This window comes from Dipodomys merriami, unplaced genomic scaffold, assembly GCF_024711535.1.
Source record: "Dipodomys merriami isolate MVZ:Mamm:240054 unplaced genomic scaffold, mDipMer1.0.p SCAF_496, whole genome shotgun sequence".
Classification (NCBI taxonomy): domain Eukaryota; kingdom Metazoa; phylum Chordata; class Mammalia; order Rodentia; family Heteromyidae; genus Dipodomys; species Dipodomys merriami.
In genome coordinates, this window is record NW_027206064.1 from 686,940 (window position 1) to 700,759 (window position 13,820).

The 13,820-nt window shown below is 55.6% G+C and overlaps 2 protein-coding genes across 5 annotated transcripts in view; one reads left to right on the top strand and one right to left on the bottom strand.

The window, feature by feature from the left end:
* Positions 1-3,868: 3,868 nt before the first annotated feature.
* On the bottom strand, positions 3,869-9,868 carry LOC138809370 (basic proline-rich protein-like). Its single transcript, XM_069995880.1, has 4 exons — positions 9,781-9,868; positions 4,653-5,380; positions 4,389-4,538; positions 3,869-4,291 (listed from the first exon to the last, which is right to left on the bottom strand). The coding sequence occupies exons 1-4, from the start codon at positions 9,866-9,868 to the stop codon at positions 3,869-3,871; spliced, it is 1,389 nt and encodes a 462-aa protein (XP_069851981.1).
* LOC138809382 (core histone macro-H2A.1) overlaps positions 5,086-13,820 on the top strand; it is a 50,258-nt gene continuing 41,523 nt past the window's right edge. Inside the window, exon 1 of one of the 4 annotated variants that reach the window (XM_069995895.1) lies at positions 5,086-5,217. The gene's annotated coding sequence lies outside the window, so the exon portion shown is untranslated. The remainder of the gene's footprint in view (positions 5,218-13,820) is intronic. The other 3 variants (XM_069995896.1, XM_069995893.1, XM_069995894.1) reach the window with 3 other exon arrangements.

The window sequence follows — 13,820 nt, forward strand, 5'->3', positions numbered from 1 at the left end:
TGATCTCTAACTATCCACCTAAAAACTGGAAGTGGCACTGTGGCTCAAAGCAGTTATATATTGCTAGCTTTGAGCAAAAAAGCTCTGGGACAGCACCCAGGCCCTGAGTTCAAGCCTCATGACTGACATGGTCATGGGGTTTGAACTCCAGGCCTAGGCACTGTCCTTTAGCTCTTCAGCTCAAGGCGAGTGCTCTACCACTTGAGCCACAGTGCCACTTCCAGTTTTCTGGTGGTTTATTAGAGATAAGAGTCTTGTGGACTTTCCTGCCCAGGCTGGCTTCAAACCGTGATCCTCAGATCTCAGCCTCCTGAGTAGCTAGGATGACAGGCGTGAGCCACTGGCTCCGGGCTCCTAGTATTTTTTTTTTTTTTTTTACACAAAATGTTGCCATTGTGAAGAATCAGGCAACTGTAACAAGGCATCTCAGTGCATAACTTCTTACAATTACATGCGGATCTACAGTGACTGGGATAAAACTTCAAATAAAAGGGAGAGAACACAGAAAAGGCAGAGAGGCAAGCCAGAGTGGGAGGGAACATTGGTAATTCCCATAACGAATTTGTCTCTAGAATATACACCTTTTTGGGGGGTCAGTTGTGGGCCTGGGCATTTCCCTGAGCCTCTTTGTAGTCAAGGCTAGTGTTCTACCACTTGAGCCACAGCACCACTTTGGGTTTTTTTGAGTGGTTATTTGGAGATAAGAATCTCATGGGGACTTTACTGCCCAGGCTGGCTTTGAACCATGATCCTCAGATCTCAGCCTCCTGAGTAGTTGGGATGACAGGTAGAAGTTACCAGAACCCATTTTAGAATATACAACGTTTCAAATCAATAAGGAAAAGACAACTCAACGGCCAGAAAACATATGAAAAGTGCTGGCAGCTCACGCCTGTCATCCCAGCTACTCAGGAGGCTGAGATCTGAGGATTACTATTCCAGGAAAGTTTGTGAGACTCTTATCTCCAATTAAGCAGCAAAAAGCCAGAAGTGGAGGGATGGTTCAATTGGTAGCGTGCTAGCCTCAAGCACAAGAATGAAGTGAGTCTGAGTCCCTGAGATCAAGCCCCATTACTGACACAAAAAAAAAAAAAGAAAAAAAGAAAACATGAAATTACAAAAAGGTGTTGAACATCATTGATATCAAGAAAAGGCAACTTAAAGCCACTAGATGCCACTACCATTTGAAACACAGCTCCACTTCTAGCTTTTTTGGTGGTTAATCAGAGATAAGAGCCTTATGGACCTTCCTGAAGCCTGGGCTGGCTTTAAATCAGGATCCTCAGATCTCAGCCTCCTGAGTAGCTGGGATTACAGGCGTGAGCCTTGGGGCACGCGGCTACACATGTAGTCATTTGCTTAAAAACCTGTAATACATCTAACATTGTGCAAATGGATTTCCCCAAACCACCACAAAACCAAACTTTCAACACTTCAGGATTTGTTTGTAATTCTTCTCTAGCCTTCTCCCAAGCCACAATACTCAGTTCGTAAATTATTTATATGATCTCTTTCTCCCCTTCAGTAGAATGGTGACAACTCTTTTGAAATACAGTTGGGTTTATTGGTTTTAGTTTCCCTTCTGATTGAGGGATTTTCCTCCCTACCTATCATTACAGATGCAATTTTAAAACATTAACTTATATATGCATGCAAAAAAAGTATATTCCAGCTCCACCTTTCTCTTACGCTCTCATGTCTTCTAAGTAACTGTGAGTGTTCAATTTTTTAATCCCCCCCCCCCACCAGGGCTTGAATTCAAAGTCTTGGGCTCTCACTTGGCTTTTTTACAGCCAGTATACTACTTGAGCCACACCTCTAGACCTGCTTTTTGCTAGTTACTTGGAGATAAGAATCTCAAGGACTTCTGACCAGGCTGGCTTTGAACCAAGATCCTCAGAGTTCGGCCTCCTGAGAAACTAGGATTGCAGGTGTGAGCCTCTCACTAGTGTCTGGCCATCTTCAGTATTTTATAGGGAACTGGTCGATCTTTGGTTTTGATTTGTATCTCTCTCTCTCTCTCTCTCTCTCTCTCTCTCTCTCTCTCTTTCTCTCTCTGTGTGTGTGTGTGTGTGTGTGTGTTTGTGAGTGCTTGTGCTTTATGATCATAGTATCTCATGGAATTCTCCCTTAGCAACCCCTGGGGTCATTCATTATCCTTTATCTTTTCCCTTACCACACATTGTTCATTCTGTACTTGCAGCATATCTTAGCTTATTCAACAACTTCTTGTGCTTGTTTACAGCTTGAAAAACTGAGGCCGGGAGTTAACCTTTGTGCAAATCCATTTTGCATTGTTTTGGTTGGTCCTGGGGCCTGAACTCAGGGCCTGAGCTCTTTTGCTCAAGGTTCTACCACTTTGAATCACAGCTCCACTTCCAGTTTTTGAGTGGTTCATTGGAGATAAGAGTCTCAAGGGGACTTTCCTGCCCGGGCTGGCTTGGAACCTCCAACCTCAGATCTCAGCCTCGTGAGTAGCTAGGATGACACTCGAGAGCCGGTACCACAGTTTGCCCCCTACTCCCATCCTCTAACACACACACACACACACACACACACACACACACACACACGGGGAGGGGGGGGAGAGAAAGCTGAGAATAAAGCAGTTCTGAGCTTGGAGCTAGGGAAAGGTTACTTGAACCCCCACAGGGTGCCCAACCCTTGCTCTAAAGGCGGCCTGACTCTTTCAACCTGGCTCTAACCTCAGGTAGGGGAAAGAAAACATTTAAATCTAGGGAGGCCCCCTAGGCATAAAAGGATAACTAGGCTCCAGTTTTCCCCACAGGCCCGGCAGGGTGGGTCCCTAGCTTCTTTGTTATTTATCTATTAGCATTAACACTCACCTACTGGCTCTGGGCTTAACAAACACCAGAGGGGGGGGGGGCAGGAGGCTTAGGAAAACAAACCCCCAGTAGCTGCTAACTGCAGATCAAAGAAGTCAGTTGGGCGAGAGAGTCCTGGTTGTGGCTCAAGTGGTTAGAGCACCAGCCTTGAGCATAAAAGCTGAGGGATGGCCCCAGGCCCTGAGTTCAAGCCCCGGTACTGGCAAATACAATGGATAATGCTACAACTGATTTGCCCCGCCCCACAGTTGCTCTTTGCATGATTGGTACAGAAATAAGAGTGGGTAATAACCGCTGGTGACAGCCAAACCATCCATGCCACCAGGACTTCAGAAAAAAAGGGGCATCTCTACTCTTCAGGACTCACTTCACGTTTTCTGCAAGACTCGGGGCAAAGCAAGGCCACCCTGGGCACATCGGCTACTCCACCCTCTCCAAAGGACTCGGGGTATACTGACTGTACCCCCCCAACTCGCTCTACCCCTGAAGAGTGGGGATGGTGGTGGTATAGATTCATTGTCTTTATAAATCCCAACGGGCCTCAAACCTACACACAATGGTGGAACTGAAGCTCCTTCCACGCGCAAAGCGAGACTAGACTTTGGGGTGGGTGGGTTTGGCTTTGAAGAGCCAAGGCAGGGGGGTGCAGGGGTGCAGGGGTGCAGGGGTGGGCCTTGGGCAGACCCCGGGCCTGCGGAGGGCTGGAGTCTGAAGATGCCGGTGGGGGATGTTGGGGACACACTGAAGTTTGCACTGATGAGGGGCGGGAGCCCCCCTCGTGCTGATGAAGTTACTGGGGAGCAGGCAGAGACACCCCGGGTTCAGAGACAGGCCCCGCAGGAAGTGCTCCCCGGAGAGCGGGGCCGGGGAAGCGCCTCTCTGGGAGTGGGGGGCTGGGGGACCCCGGGGACCCACGCCTTGGGGCGCGCCCGCGAGGGTTGGGGTGCAGTCGGGGTCCGGGTCGACGTCGGGGTTCGGGTGGCGGCTGGGCGGCAGTCCGCAGTCGAGGTCTGAGTCTGGGTCTAGGTCGGGGTACAGGTTGGGTCGATACTAGGGTTCAGGTCTACGTTGGGTGCATCGGGGTCCGGGTCGACGTCAGGGCGCAGTCGGGGTCGGGGTCCGCGTCGGGGTGCAGCCTGGGCCGGTGTCGGGGCGCAGTCGGGGTCCCCGGGCCGTGTCGGGGCGCGGTCGGGGTCCCGGGCCTTGTCGGGGTCCCGGGCCTTGTCGGGGTCCCGGGCCTCGTCGGGGTTCCTGGTGTCGGGGTCCCGGGCCGTGTTGGGGTTCCCGGTGTCGGGGTTCCTGGTGTCGGGGTCTTGGGCCGTGTCGGGGTTCCCGGTGTCGGGGTCCCGGTGTCGGGGTTCCTGGTGTCGGGGTCCCGGGCCTCGTCGGGGTTCCTGGTGTCGGGGTCCCGGGCCGTGTCGGGGTCCCGGGCCTCGTCGGGGTTCCTGGTGTCGGGGTCCCGGGCCGTGTCGGGGTTCCCGGTGTCGGGGTCCCGGTGTCGGGGTTCCCGGTGTCGGGGTTCCTGGTGTCGGGGTCCCGGGCCGTGTCGGGGTTCCCGGTGTCGGGGTTCCCGGTGTCGGGGTTCCCGGTGTCAGGGTCCGGGCCGTGTCGGGGTCCCGGTGTCAGGGTCCGGGCCGTGTCGGGGTTCCCGGTGTCGGGGTCCCGGTGTCGGGGTTCCCGGTGTCGGGGTTCCTGGTGTCGGGGTCCCGGGCCGTGTCGGGGTTCCCGGTGTCGGGGTTCCCGGTGTCGGGGTTCCCGGTGTCAGGGTCCGGGCCGTGTCGGGGTTCCCGGTGTCAGGGTCCGGGCCGTGTCGGGGTTCCCGGTGTCGGGGTTCCCGGTGTCGGGGTCCCGGGCCGTGTCGGGGTTCCCGGTGTCAGGGTCCGGGCCGTGTTGGGGTTCCCGGTGTCGGGGTTCCCGGTGTCGGGGTCCCGGGCCGTGTCGGGGTTCCCGGTGTCGGGGTCCCGGTGTCGGGGTTCCTGGTGTCGGGGTCCCGGGCCGTGTCGGGGTTCCCGGTGTCGGGGGTCCCGGTGTCGGGGTTCCCGGTGTCGGGGTTCCCGGTGTCGGGGCGCGGTCGCGGCCGGCGTCCCGCGCGGGGGCGGGGCGGGGCGGCGGCGGCGGCGCGCGCGGGGCCGGATGGGACGTGACGGCGCGCGCGGCATTGTGGGAGCCCCGGGCCGCGGCGCTGGTTCCAGTGGAGGCGGCGGCGGCGGCGGCGGCGTCGGGGCGGCGGGGGGCGAGCGCGGGCCGCGGGCGGGAAGGCGGCGGCGGCGGCGGCCGAGAGAAAAGGCGCGAGCGAGCGGCCGGCGGGCGCGGGCCGGACCCCTGCGGCTGCGCGGACGCCGCCCTCGCCTGGGCCTCGGCCTCGGCCCCGGTAAGTGCGGCGCGGCCTCGGGGCTCCGCCGGGCCCCGCGCGGCCCCGGCCCGGCCTCCCCCGGCCTCCCCCGGCCCGGCCTCCCCCGCGTCAGCCACAATGCGAATGGACGCCGACCCGGAAACCAAGTTGTGCGGAGTCGCCGCTCCCGCGCGGGCCGCGGCTCGAGGGCGCGGGGCCCGGCCGGGGGAGGGGAGGGGTGCGAGGGGCACGGGCCGGGGCCGGGAGCAGGGTGAGGAGTGTGTGTGTGTGTGGGGGGGACTCGAACCCCAGGGGTGCTGATGGATGGGGGGGTCCCCTGGGCCCAGCCGGGGTGGGGGGGTGGGGGGATGGGGGATCCCCCCCCCGGGGGTCACGCGAACCCCAGGCCTTTTGTTTGCTTTGTGATGGGGGGTGGGGAGAGGACTGGGAAAGAGGTGAGGGGGGGTCCCCCAGGTGGAGGAGGGGGGCGCCCCGGGACTCAGGGCCGGGGTGGAGAGCCACCAGCGACGGGGAGGCTGGGTTCTGATCTCACCTGACAACAGGTGTGTGCTGGAGGGGGAGGGGGAGAGGAGGAGGAGGAGGAGGAGGAGGCAGGGGACCCCCCCCCCCCACCCCTCCTCGCTCCTCATCGCCCGGATTTGCTGCTTTGGAGATTGGATTGGCTGGTCAGGTGCATCCTAAGACATTTGAAAAGGTTGGGTCCAAATCGTATTCCCTCCCCCTGAGAACCCCCCCCCCCTCCCCAAAACCAAAAATCCAAAGTTCCCGAGTTTGAAAGTGTACCACACTCTTTGCACCCAGAGCAGAGCTAGGCCGGGAATTCCACGCTGGAGCCATGACTCCCAAAAGCCCTTGCAATAAGACTTTCTTTTCTTTTTAAACGATCCAATAAACAGCAGAGAAGAATAGACAATTAGAGGGAGGGGGGAGGGTAGAGAAAGGGGGGGGCTCCCCCCTCCCCTCCCCTCCTAGGCTGCCTTCTTTCCTAACAGGTTTGTGGTTTGAGGTTTTACGGTTAAAAGGGAGGAAGTGCTTTGTTCTTTCTCAGGCTCCTGGCTTTGGGGAGTTCAGGTTTGTGTGTGTGTGTGTGTGTGTGTGTGGGGACAGCTTTGGAGGTCTGAGCTGCCAGACTCAGGTTGCAAATTTAAGTAGAAGCTGCCAGATAATCCACCTGTTGCCTATACTGCCGGGTTTCATCCTTAGGACCCTGGTCTGCTGTCCACCATGTTGTTAACTCTGAACCCAGCGCCTGGGTGGAATGAAGACTCCTTGTACCCACTTGGGCAGTTGTAACTCGAACTGTGTGGAGACTTGTCCACCAGGATGACTGTGCTTCTAAACTTCAATTTGTCTTACGATGGTGAAACTCCTTAACACTGCCCATTCTGCCCCCTTCCAGTTTTACAAGGAGCGAGGGACAGCAATCTGGTCTATTCTTTTGATTTGTTGCTCCCAGATAAGCCAGGAGGGGGTTGGAACTGAAAAAGAAAAATGTTTGCAGCAGAATCTGATTTAGGGAGAGCTCCAGTAAACTTTGAGAGTCTTCTGGAACTTCTCGTGACATTCTAGTGACACCAAACATCACTGGCCTGCCTTTCATCAGATGGGGCCGGGCTAGGGAGTAACATAGCTGGGAGCCCCTCCTTCCTTTGCCACGGAGAGGCTGAGAATGGTTGTATTCTTGGGAGCCACCTGTAGTGTACCTCAGAGCTCACACTGTCTCCATTCATTTAAGATGTATTTAAATAAAAGGGTATGCCGGGCACCGGTGGCTCACGCCTGTCATCCTAGCTACTCAGGAGGCTGAGATCTGAGGATCGCCGTTCAAAGCCAGCCCGGGCAGGAAAGTCTGTGAGACTCTTCTCTCCAATTGAACACCAGAAAACCGAAAGTGGTGCTGTGGCTCAAGTGGTAGAACCTTCGCCTTGAGCTAAAGAGCTCAGGAACAGGGCACAGTCCCAGAGTTCAAGCCCCACAACCAACCAAAAAAAAAAAAGTGTTAACTGAAAAATCTTCAATGAGAAAACAAGCCAGAGACTTCATGTGGTTGGTGTTCAGTCAGATCCAACCCCTGATTCTTATTTCAAATGTCACTAAAGGGGGCTTTGTGGACCTCCTGTCCTGGAATGAGGAAGGGCAGGAACGGGCCATACCTGCCCTTTGAGCCCTTCCCTCTTTAAAGGGCCAGCAAGCCTCAGTTCTTCTGAGTGGGCCTGAACATTCAGCTCTGCATTCCAAAGACTCATATTGCTAGTTTGCCGGGCTCTAACCTGACCAGCTGGTGTCTTGCAGTCTTTCAACAAATACTCCTGAGAATTGGCCCTGCTTCGTGCAGAGGAGACAACATACAGATGGAGAAAGGCCCCGGCTTGCCCGGGAACGCTGACCTTAGGAAGAGGAGACAGGCGTGTCACCATTAGGTGGTCAGGGCAAGAGGCCACAGGAGCTTCCAGGAAGGGCAGTAACTGTAACTTAGCCGGGAAATGAGTGCTTCTCAGGCACCGGGAGGAAGGCAGCTGGGGACCAGTGTGTGAGGACTGGAACCACATGTGCGGATCCGAGGAGACAGTGGAGGGGCTTTGGGGCAACTGCCAGAGATCTAGGTGGCAGAATCCTAGTCCGGTAAAGCCAATGGGGCAAATCATAAAGGATCTTGATCAAACCAGAGGTGCATTAAAGATCCCCCTAAAGGGTCCTGAGCAGGAGAAAGATGTGGGCAGGTGGATGTTTTTTTTTTAAATCTTTTTTTTTGGGGGGAGGGGAAAGGGTGTTGGGGTGTGAGTTTAGGACTCTTATCACTTGAGCCATGTGCCCAACTCTTTTTGCTTTCATTTATTTTTCAGATAGGGTCTGGCGCTTTTGCCTGGGAACAGCCTTGGACTGGGATCCTCCTCCTCTTCCCCCACCCCTCCCATGCCTCACTGGGATCACAGGTGCAAACTACCATGCTCATCTGCGCTCTTTTATTCTCATTGGGAACTCTTCCTTTATTCTGCAGATTCTGAGTAGCTGGCTTCCGGATGCTAGGCCTGACCAAAGTTCTGCCCTTTGAAGCTTGTATTTAACTTTCCTCTTTTTATTTGCTCATTTTTGTTCAAGACTGGGACTGGAACTCAGTACCTGACACTCCCTCATTGGCTGGCACTCTACCAACTGAGCCATGCCTCTAACCCTTTTCCTCTTAAAGGCTTTCCCTTAGACTGGTTATCTTAGAGTCCAGCGCAGCAGCAGGGACTGAGAGAAGGCAAGTGGGAAAGTTTCCTTGTGAAGCACGCAGAGTGAGTTGATATTAAAGTGGTGCGCAAGTCCCTTTGCCCTGCAGAGGTGAAGTTTTCTCTCCCTGGCTAGTTTCCTACAAACTTTTCTGCTTGTGATGAGTGACACTTGTGTTTGGGTTGTTTCCCCCCCCCCCCCGCCCTCCCCACTAAAAGCCTAATGCATGACCAAGAAAAATGTTTGAAAAAGCATGGTGTAGGATTTATCTTCTGTCTTCCTTGGTCTGTGTCTTCCATTTGCAATCCCTCTGATATCTGAGAGTGGACTGTGGTTCTCTAGGTTCTTTAACTCTTGGGCTTATTTTATCATTTGGTGTGTATTGAATGGAGACATATTTCTCCTGATTGGTTAGGGCTTAAGAATAGATCTCTGTTCTAAGCCAATCAGCGAGCAGCTTGTGAAAGCCCAGCTTTGGAGCCCTGGCTGTGTAGTGTATATACTTACGTTTCTAGGGACCCGACAGCAGTGCTGTTAACACCAGCTATGATAAGAATAGACCACAGAGAATACTTCACAGAGTTCATTGTCTGAGAGTTGCCTAATGATTGGAGCTGATAGAAAGGTGACAGATGCACCAGGCGCCGGTGGCTCACGCCTGTCATCCTAGCTACTCAGGAGGCTGAGATCTGAGGATCGCGGTTCAAAGGCAGCCCAGGCAGGAAAGTCTGTGAGACTCTTACCTGCAGTAAACCACTCAGAAAAACACCAGAAGTGGTGCAGTGGCTCAAATGATAGAAACTAGTCGGAGGGACAGCATTCAGGCCCAGTGTTCAAGCCCCATGACCGACAAAAAGAAAAAAAAAGAAGAAAGGTGACAGATGCATGTGGATGCAGGGTGTGTGTCCTGCTGTAGGCAAAGTGAGCAGCCCTCTCTCCCCGGCAGTGCTGATGGCTCGGGCTGGAACACAGGCTCTCTGAACACCGTTCCAGTCAGTATTTCTTTCAGGATCAATGTAAACATGTATTCATTGCTTAGATAATGAAAGAGTTCAGCACTGATCATTCCACAGGGGAGGAGGGCAGTGCTACAGGTAGTGGCCAGAGGAGAGGCCAGTGGAGCCCTGGAATTATTCATAAGCCTCAGCGAGCAGGGCATTGGAGGGGTCCTTCCTGGTCCACCAGGCTCCCCAGCTTCCACGGGGCTGAACCCTCACCGCACTTCACCAAGCGTGTGTATGTGAACGCTCCCAGAGAAAGGGTTTGGAAGCCCATAAGCCACAGCTCTGGGAAAAGTTGCCCTCCCCTTTGCTAAGGGAACTCCGCCCACTGTAGACGCCAACCAACCAGCTGTATCTGAGTGTTTACCTGGGTAGCAGGCACAGTGTGGTTGCTTGGGGAAGCTGGGCGGCAGAGCAGACGGGTCCTCCTTGTCCATGGAAGGCTTGCAGGCCATGGAAGGCTTGCAGGCCGGCAGGGGTGGGCGGCTGGCGTTAGAATTAGGGTATGAGATCTCAGGTGGCTAGCCCCTTGGACGGAAGGGCTGGAAACTGCATCTGCAGAGTACACGAAACTGGTGCAAGTTCCCGGACAGGGCAAACAGAGGGACATTTAAAAGCAGTTTTAGTTGGGTCCCAGGGGCTGTAGCTGCCACGCCCTCCAGCTCCCCAATCCACTGGGGAAACTGGAAAGTTTTAGCCTGGGGGCGTTCCGGGTTAGGGATCAGCTGGGTCTGTGTATAAGGCTAGAGTCTCAGCGGGGAGCAAGCTACCCCAGACTAGACAGTGGTACGGACACAGCAGGACACAGCAGGGCAGGAGCTCGTATGTGACACCAGGACCGGGACTACTAGGGCAACTGCAGACAGGGCTTGGCGCAGGGAAGCTGGTTTGCATGCAGAGAGGGGAAGAGGCCATCGCCAGCGCTCCCGGGCACCCGCGTGCCTCGCCCAGCCTCCTGCCTCTCCTGGTGGTAGAGGGCTCTTGTTCTTACACCACCCTGTTCCTGGGAGCCTCACCCCTGCCTCTGATCGCCCCATCACATCTCCACGTGACCAGCTCTGCAACCATTTGCCATGGGATGAGCTTTGGGTTTCTTCACATGTGGCTTATGTTTATTGTGGTATTGCTCATTGTGTGTACGTGTGATATATGTGCACGTATGCACACATGCACACCAGTATCGGGGCTTGAACTCCAGGGCCTGAGTACTGCCTTTAGTGTTTCCACTCAGTTGGTGCCCCTACCACTTGAACCACAGTTCTACTTCCAGCTTTTTGGTGGTTCAATGGTGATAAGAGTCTCATGGACTTTCCTGCTTGGGCTGGCTTTGCCCTACGATCCTCAGATCTCAGCCTTCTGAGTGGTACTGATGTTTGAACTAGGGTCTGATGCTTGCTTGGCTTATAGGGCCATCACCTGAGCCATGTTGCAAACTTGCTTTTTGCTGGTTGTTTTGGAGATGGAGTCTCGTAGACTTTCCTGCCTGGCTTTGGGCCATAATCTTCTGGATCTCAGCCTCCTGAGTAGCTAAGATGACAGGTGTGAGCTGCCAGTGCCTGGTCTATTAGTCTGTATTTGTTGTTATTGTATCAAGTTACCCACGGCAGGCAGCTTTCTAAAGAAAAGAGATTACTTTGGACTCCCCATTCTGGAAGTACGAAGCCAAGGGCCCAAAGTCGAGAGTCACATCTGGTGATGGCCCTCTTGCTGGCAGGGTCCTGAGGTGGTAGAGAGGATCCAGCGGCACCTGTGCATGCCCCTTCCCCTGTCCCTGTCATGAAGCTGCCAGTGTCTCTCATGGGGCTCCACCCAGAGCCCTCACCTAATCCTAACCACCTCTCCACGGGCCAGCCTGTGCGCCCTGTGGCCAGGCTGTTTCCACCTCTCAGGATTACCATGTCCTTAGGGACACTCAACCACATCCAAACCGTAGCCACACAGGATCACTTCAGGATTGGTGCACCACTTCCTGACCTAGGCTGATGATGGCAAAAAAGCCACCGGGCTCGTGTGCCGTGATGACAGACAGGCAGTGTGAGTGTGTGTGTGTGTGTGTGTGTGTGCACGCGCGCGCGTGCGCACATGTGCGTGTGTTCACTATGAGCCGTACCTGAAGACAGGCTGAGGGCCTAGGCTAGGACTGTCCTCTCAGAGCAGGGAGCGTGCAGCGCCCCATAGGGGCATTGGCTCCCCAGACCATGCCATTTCCCAGTCTCTCCTGCAATCACATGAGCTCTTGTAGCCACATCCTAGGTGAGAGCTTGTTGTCAGGAGCGGCATGCTTCACTCTGAGGCCCTCAAATCCCCCTTGTGTAGTCAGGTGCCAGTGGCTCTCACTTGTAATCCTTGTTACTTGGGAGGCTGAGGTCAGAAGGATTGCAGCTGGAGGCCGGCCTGAGCAGACAGAAGTTTGTAAGCCCTCCTCTCATCTCATAATGGGGCACAGTCACACTCATCATCCCAAGCTACTTGACGGGGGAGGGTTGAGATTGGGAAGCCTATAGTACCAGGTCAACCTGAACAAAAAAGTCTGCAAAACTCCATCTCTACCAAGGGCAGTTGGACGCAGTGGCCTGGGCCTGATCTAGCAATGAAGGACCTCCGAAGTAGGTGGACTTCAGCTCAGGCACATGTCTGGGCGGGAACTTGGGCCCAGGAAGCATGAGGCCCTGAGTTCAAGCCCCCAGTACTGCAGAAACAACAAAACACACAAAAAAACCTCGAGACTCCTTCATTGAAGAGGAGTCAGTCAAGATGAGATGTGAGGCGTCCACCTGCCACCAGAGAAGGGACTGGGATCCTTGACCCCCAGGGCCAGGCAAGCACCCAGGGCCAGGCCAGCCGCGTGGCTGGCGCTCAGCCCCTTGGCATGCGTCACGTCGGGCAGGCAGGTGCTATGGGAACACGCAGTTGGCCATTCGGGCTGTGGCTGGGTCGCAGGAGCCTCCAGGGTGGTGGGGAGGGGTGGTGGGTGGACGAGGAGGGCACTCCAGGCCGGACAGGCAGCCAATACTTGGAGGCTGTGGGTGGGAGGGATGGGGCCAGGCTGCCCTCCCCTTCTCCCTTCCTCCCCTCTCCTCTCCCTTCCTCTCCCCTCATCGAGATATGGTCTCAGGGCCTTGTGCATTCTATCTCTAAGCTAGACCTCCAGCCTCTTTCATTTTGTGTTTTGCTTTTGGGGTTAGGGTCTTGCTGACTACTAGCCTTGAACTTGTAATCTGCCTGCCATCCTTGCAACTGGGATTACAGGTGGGTGCCACTATACCCAGATGTGCAATCCCTCTGAAGGGATTGTGTGTAGGCCCTAGCAGGCCTCGGTACTAACGGTTTCTCTTGGGAGAATGGCATCCGGATTTCCAGCAGGCCTGCTGGAGAGCAGGGGCAAAGTCGGCCCCGTTGGGAGAGGGGCTGCGGGGCTGCTGGAGAGAGGAGATGTGTTGGGATTATAAGCTTTCAGCCCAAAGGCATTGGGTTGTTGGTCTATGAACCATCTTGGTAGCCAAGCCTGAAAACAGGCTCACATGCATGCCCCTGCGTTCCCTGCCCAGTGAGCACGCGCTGTGTGCGGGAGGTCGCACAGAGCAGTGAGTGTCGTTAGAAACAGAGTCGCTAATTGTGTCTGAAATCGCCCTCCACTCTGAGCCCTCAAGGCTGGATTCCACAAGAGGGCACAGTGCAGGACCCCCACGACAAGGGTTCGAAACCATCTCACCCCTGCTAGGCCCAGCTGCACAGCTGCCCAGCAGTGCCCGGGAAGCCTGCCGTCTCTGGCCCTCACAGCTGGGTCTGTGTGGGTCAGATGCCCTGGAGTGCCGTTGGGGCTGTAGAGACGTGTTAGGGGTGAGCTACAGGCCCTGGCATAAGGTGTTACGTGCCAGGCTAACCAGGGCTCCTAGTTGCGTGGCCTCATGGATTCTTGTCCACTTGGCTCAGTGGTCCAGTTACCCTAGAAAAAGCATCAAGGCAACCCCAGAGTGGATGGAGGCTGTGGCCTCCCCCCCTGCATTGCCCCCCTGGAGCCCTCGTTACTGCCATTTAGAAGACTACCGGCTTATTAGTGGTTTCTCTCCCCACTGGCTCAGAAGAGCCGAGCATCGAGTTCCTCAAGCTGAATGCAGGGGGCTCTGAGTAAGCCCCAGCCACCCCAGAAAACAGGGGCAGCCGTCCACCCACCGCAGTGGGAGGGAGACATGAGAGCGTGCGCAGTGCAGTGGCCCGCAGAGAGGATGGCGCAGCGGGACGAGCATGCGCGCGGGGCTGATTGGCAGGTGCGAGGGATACAGGACATCTGGCCAAAGGGAGCAGTGGCTTCGGAGGCGGCAGCCCCGGGGGCGGAGTGAGTGAGGCTTTGGCTTCCTGGTCTGACTTCAGAATACTGGTAAAGCTGGACAGCTGTGCTGGGCCTGG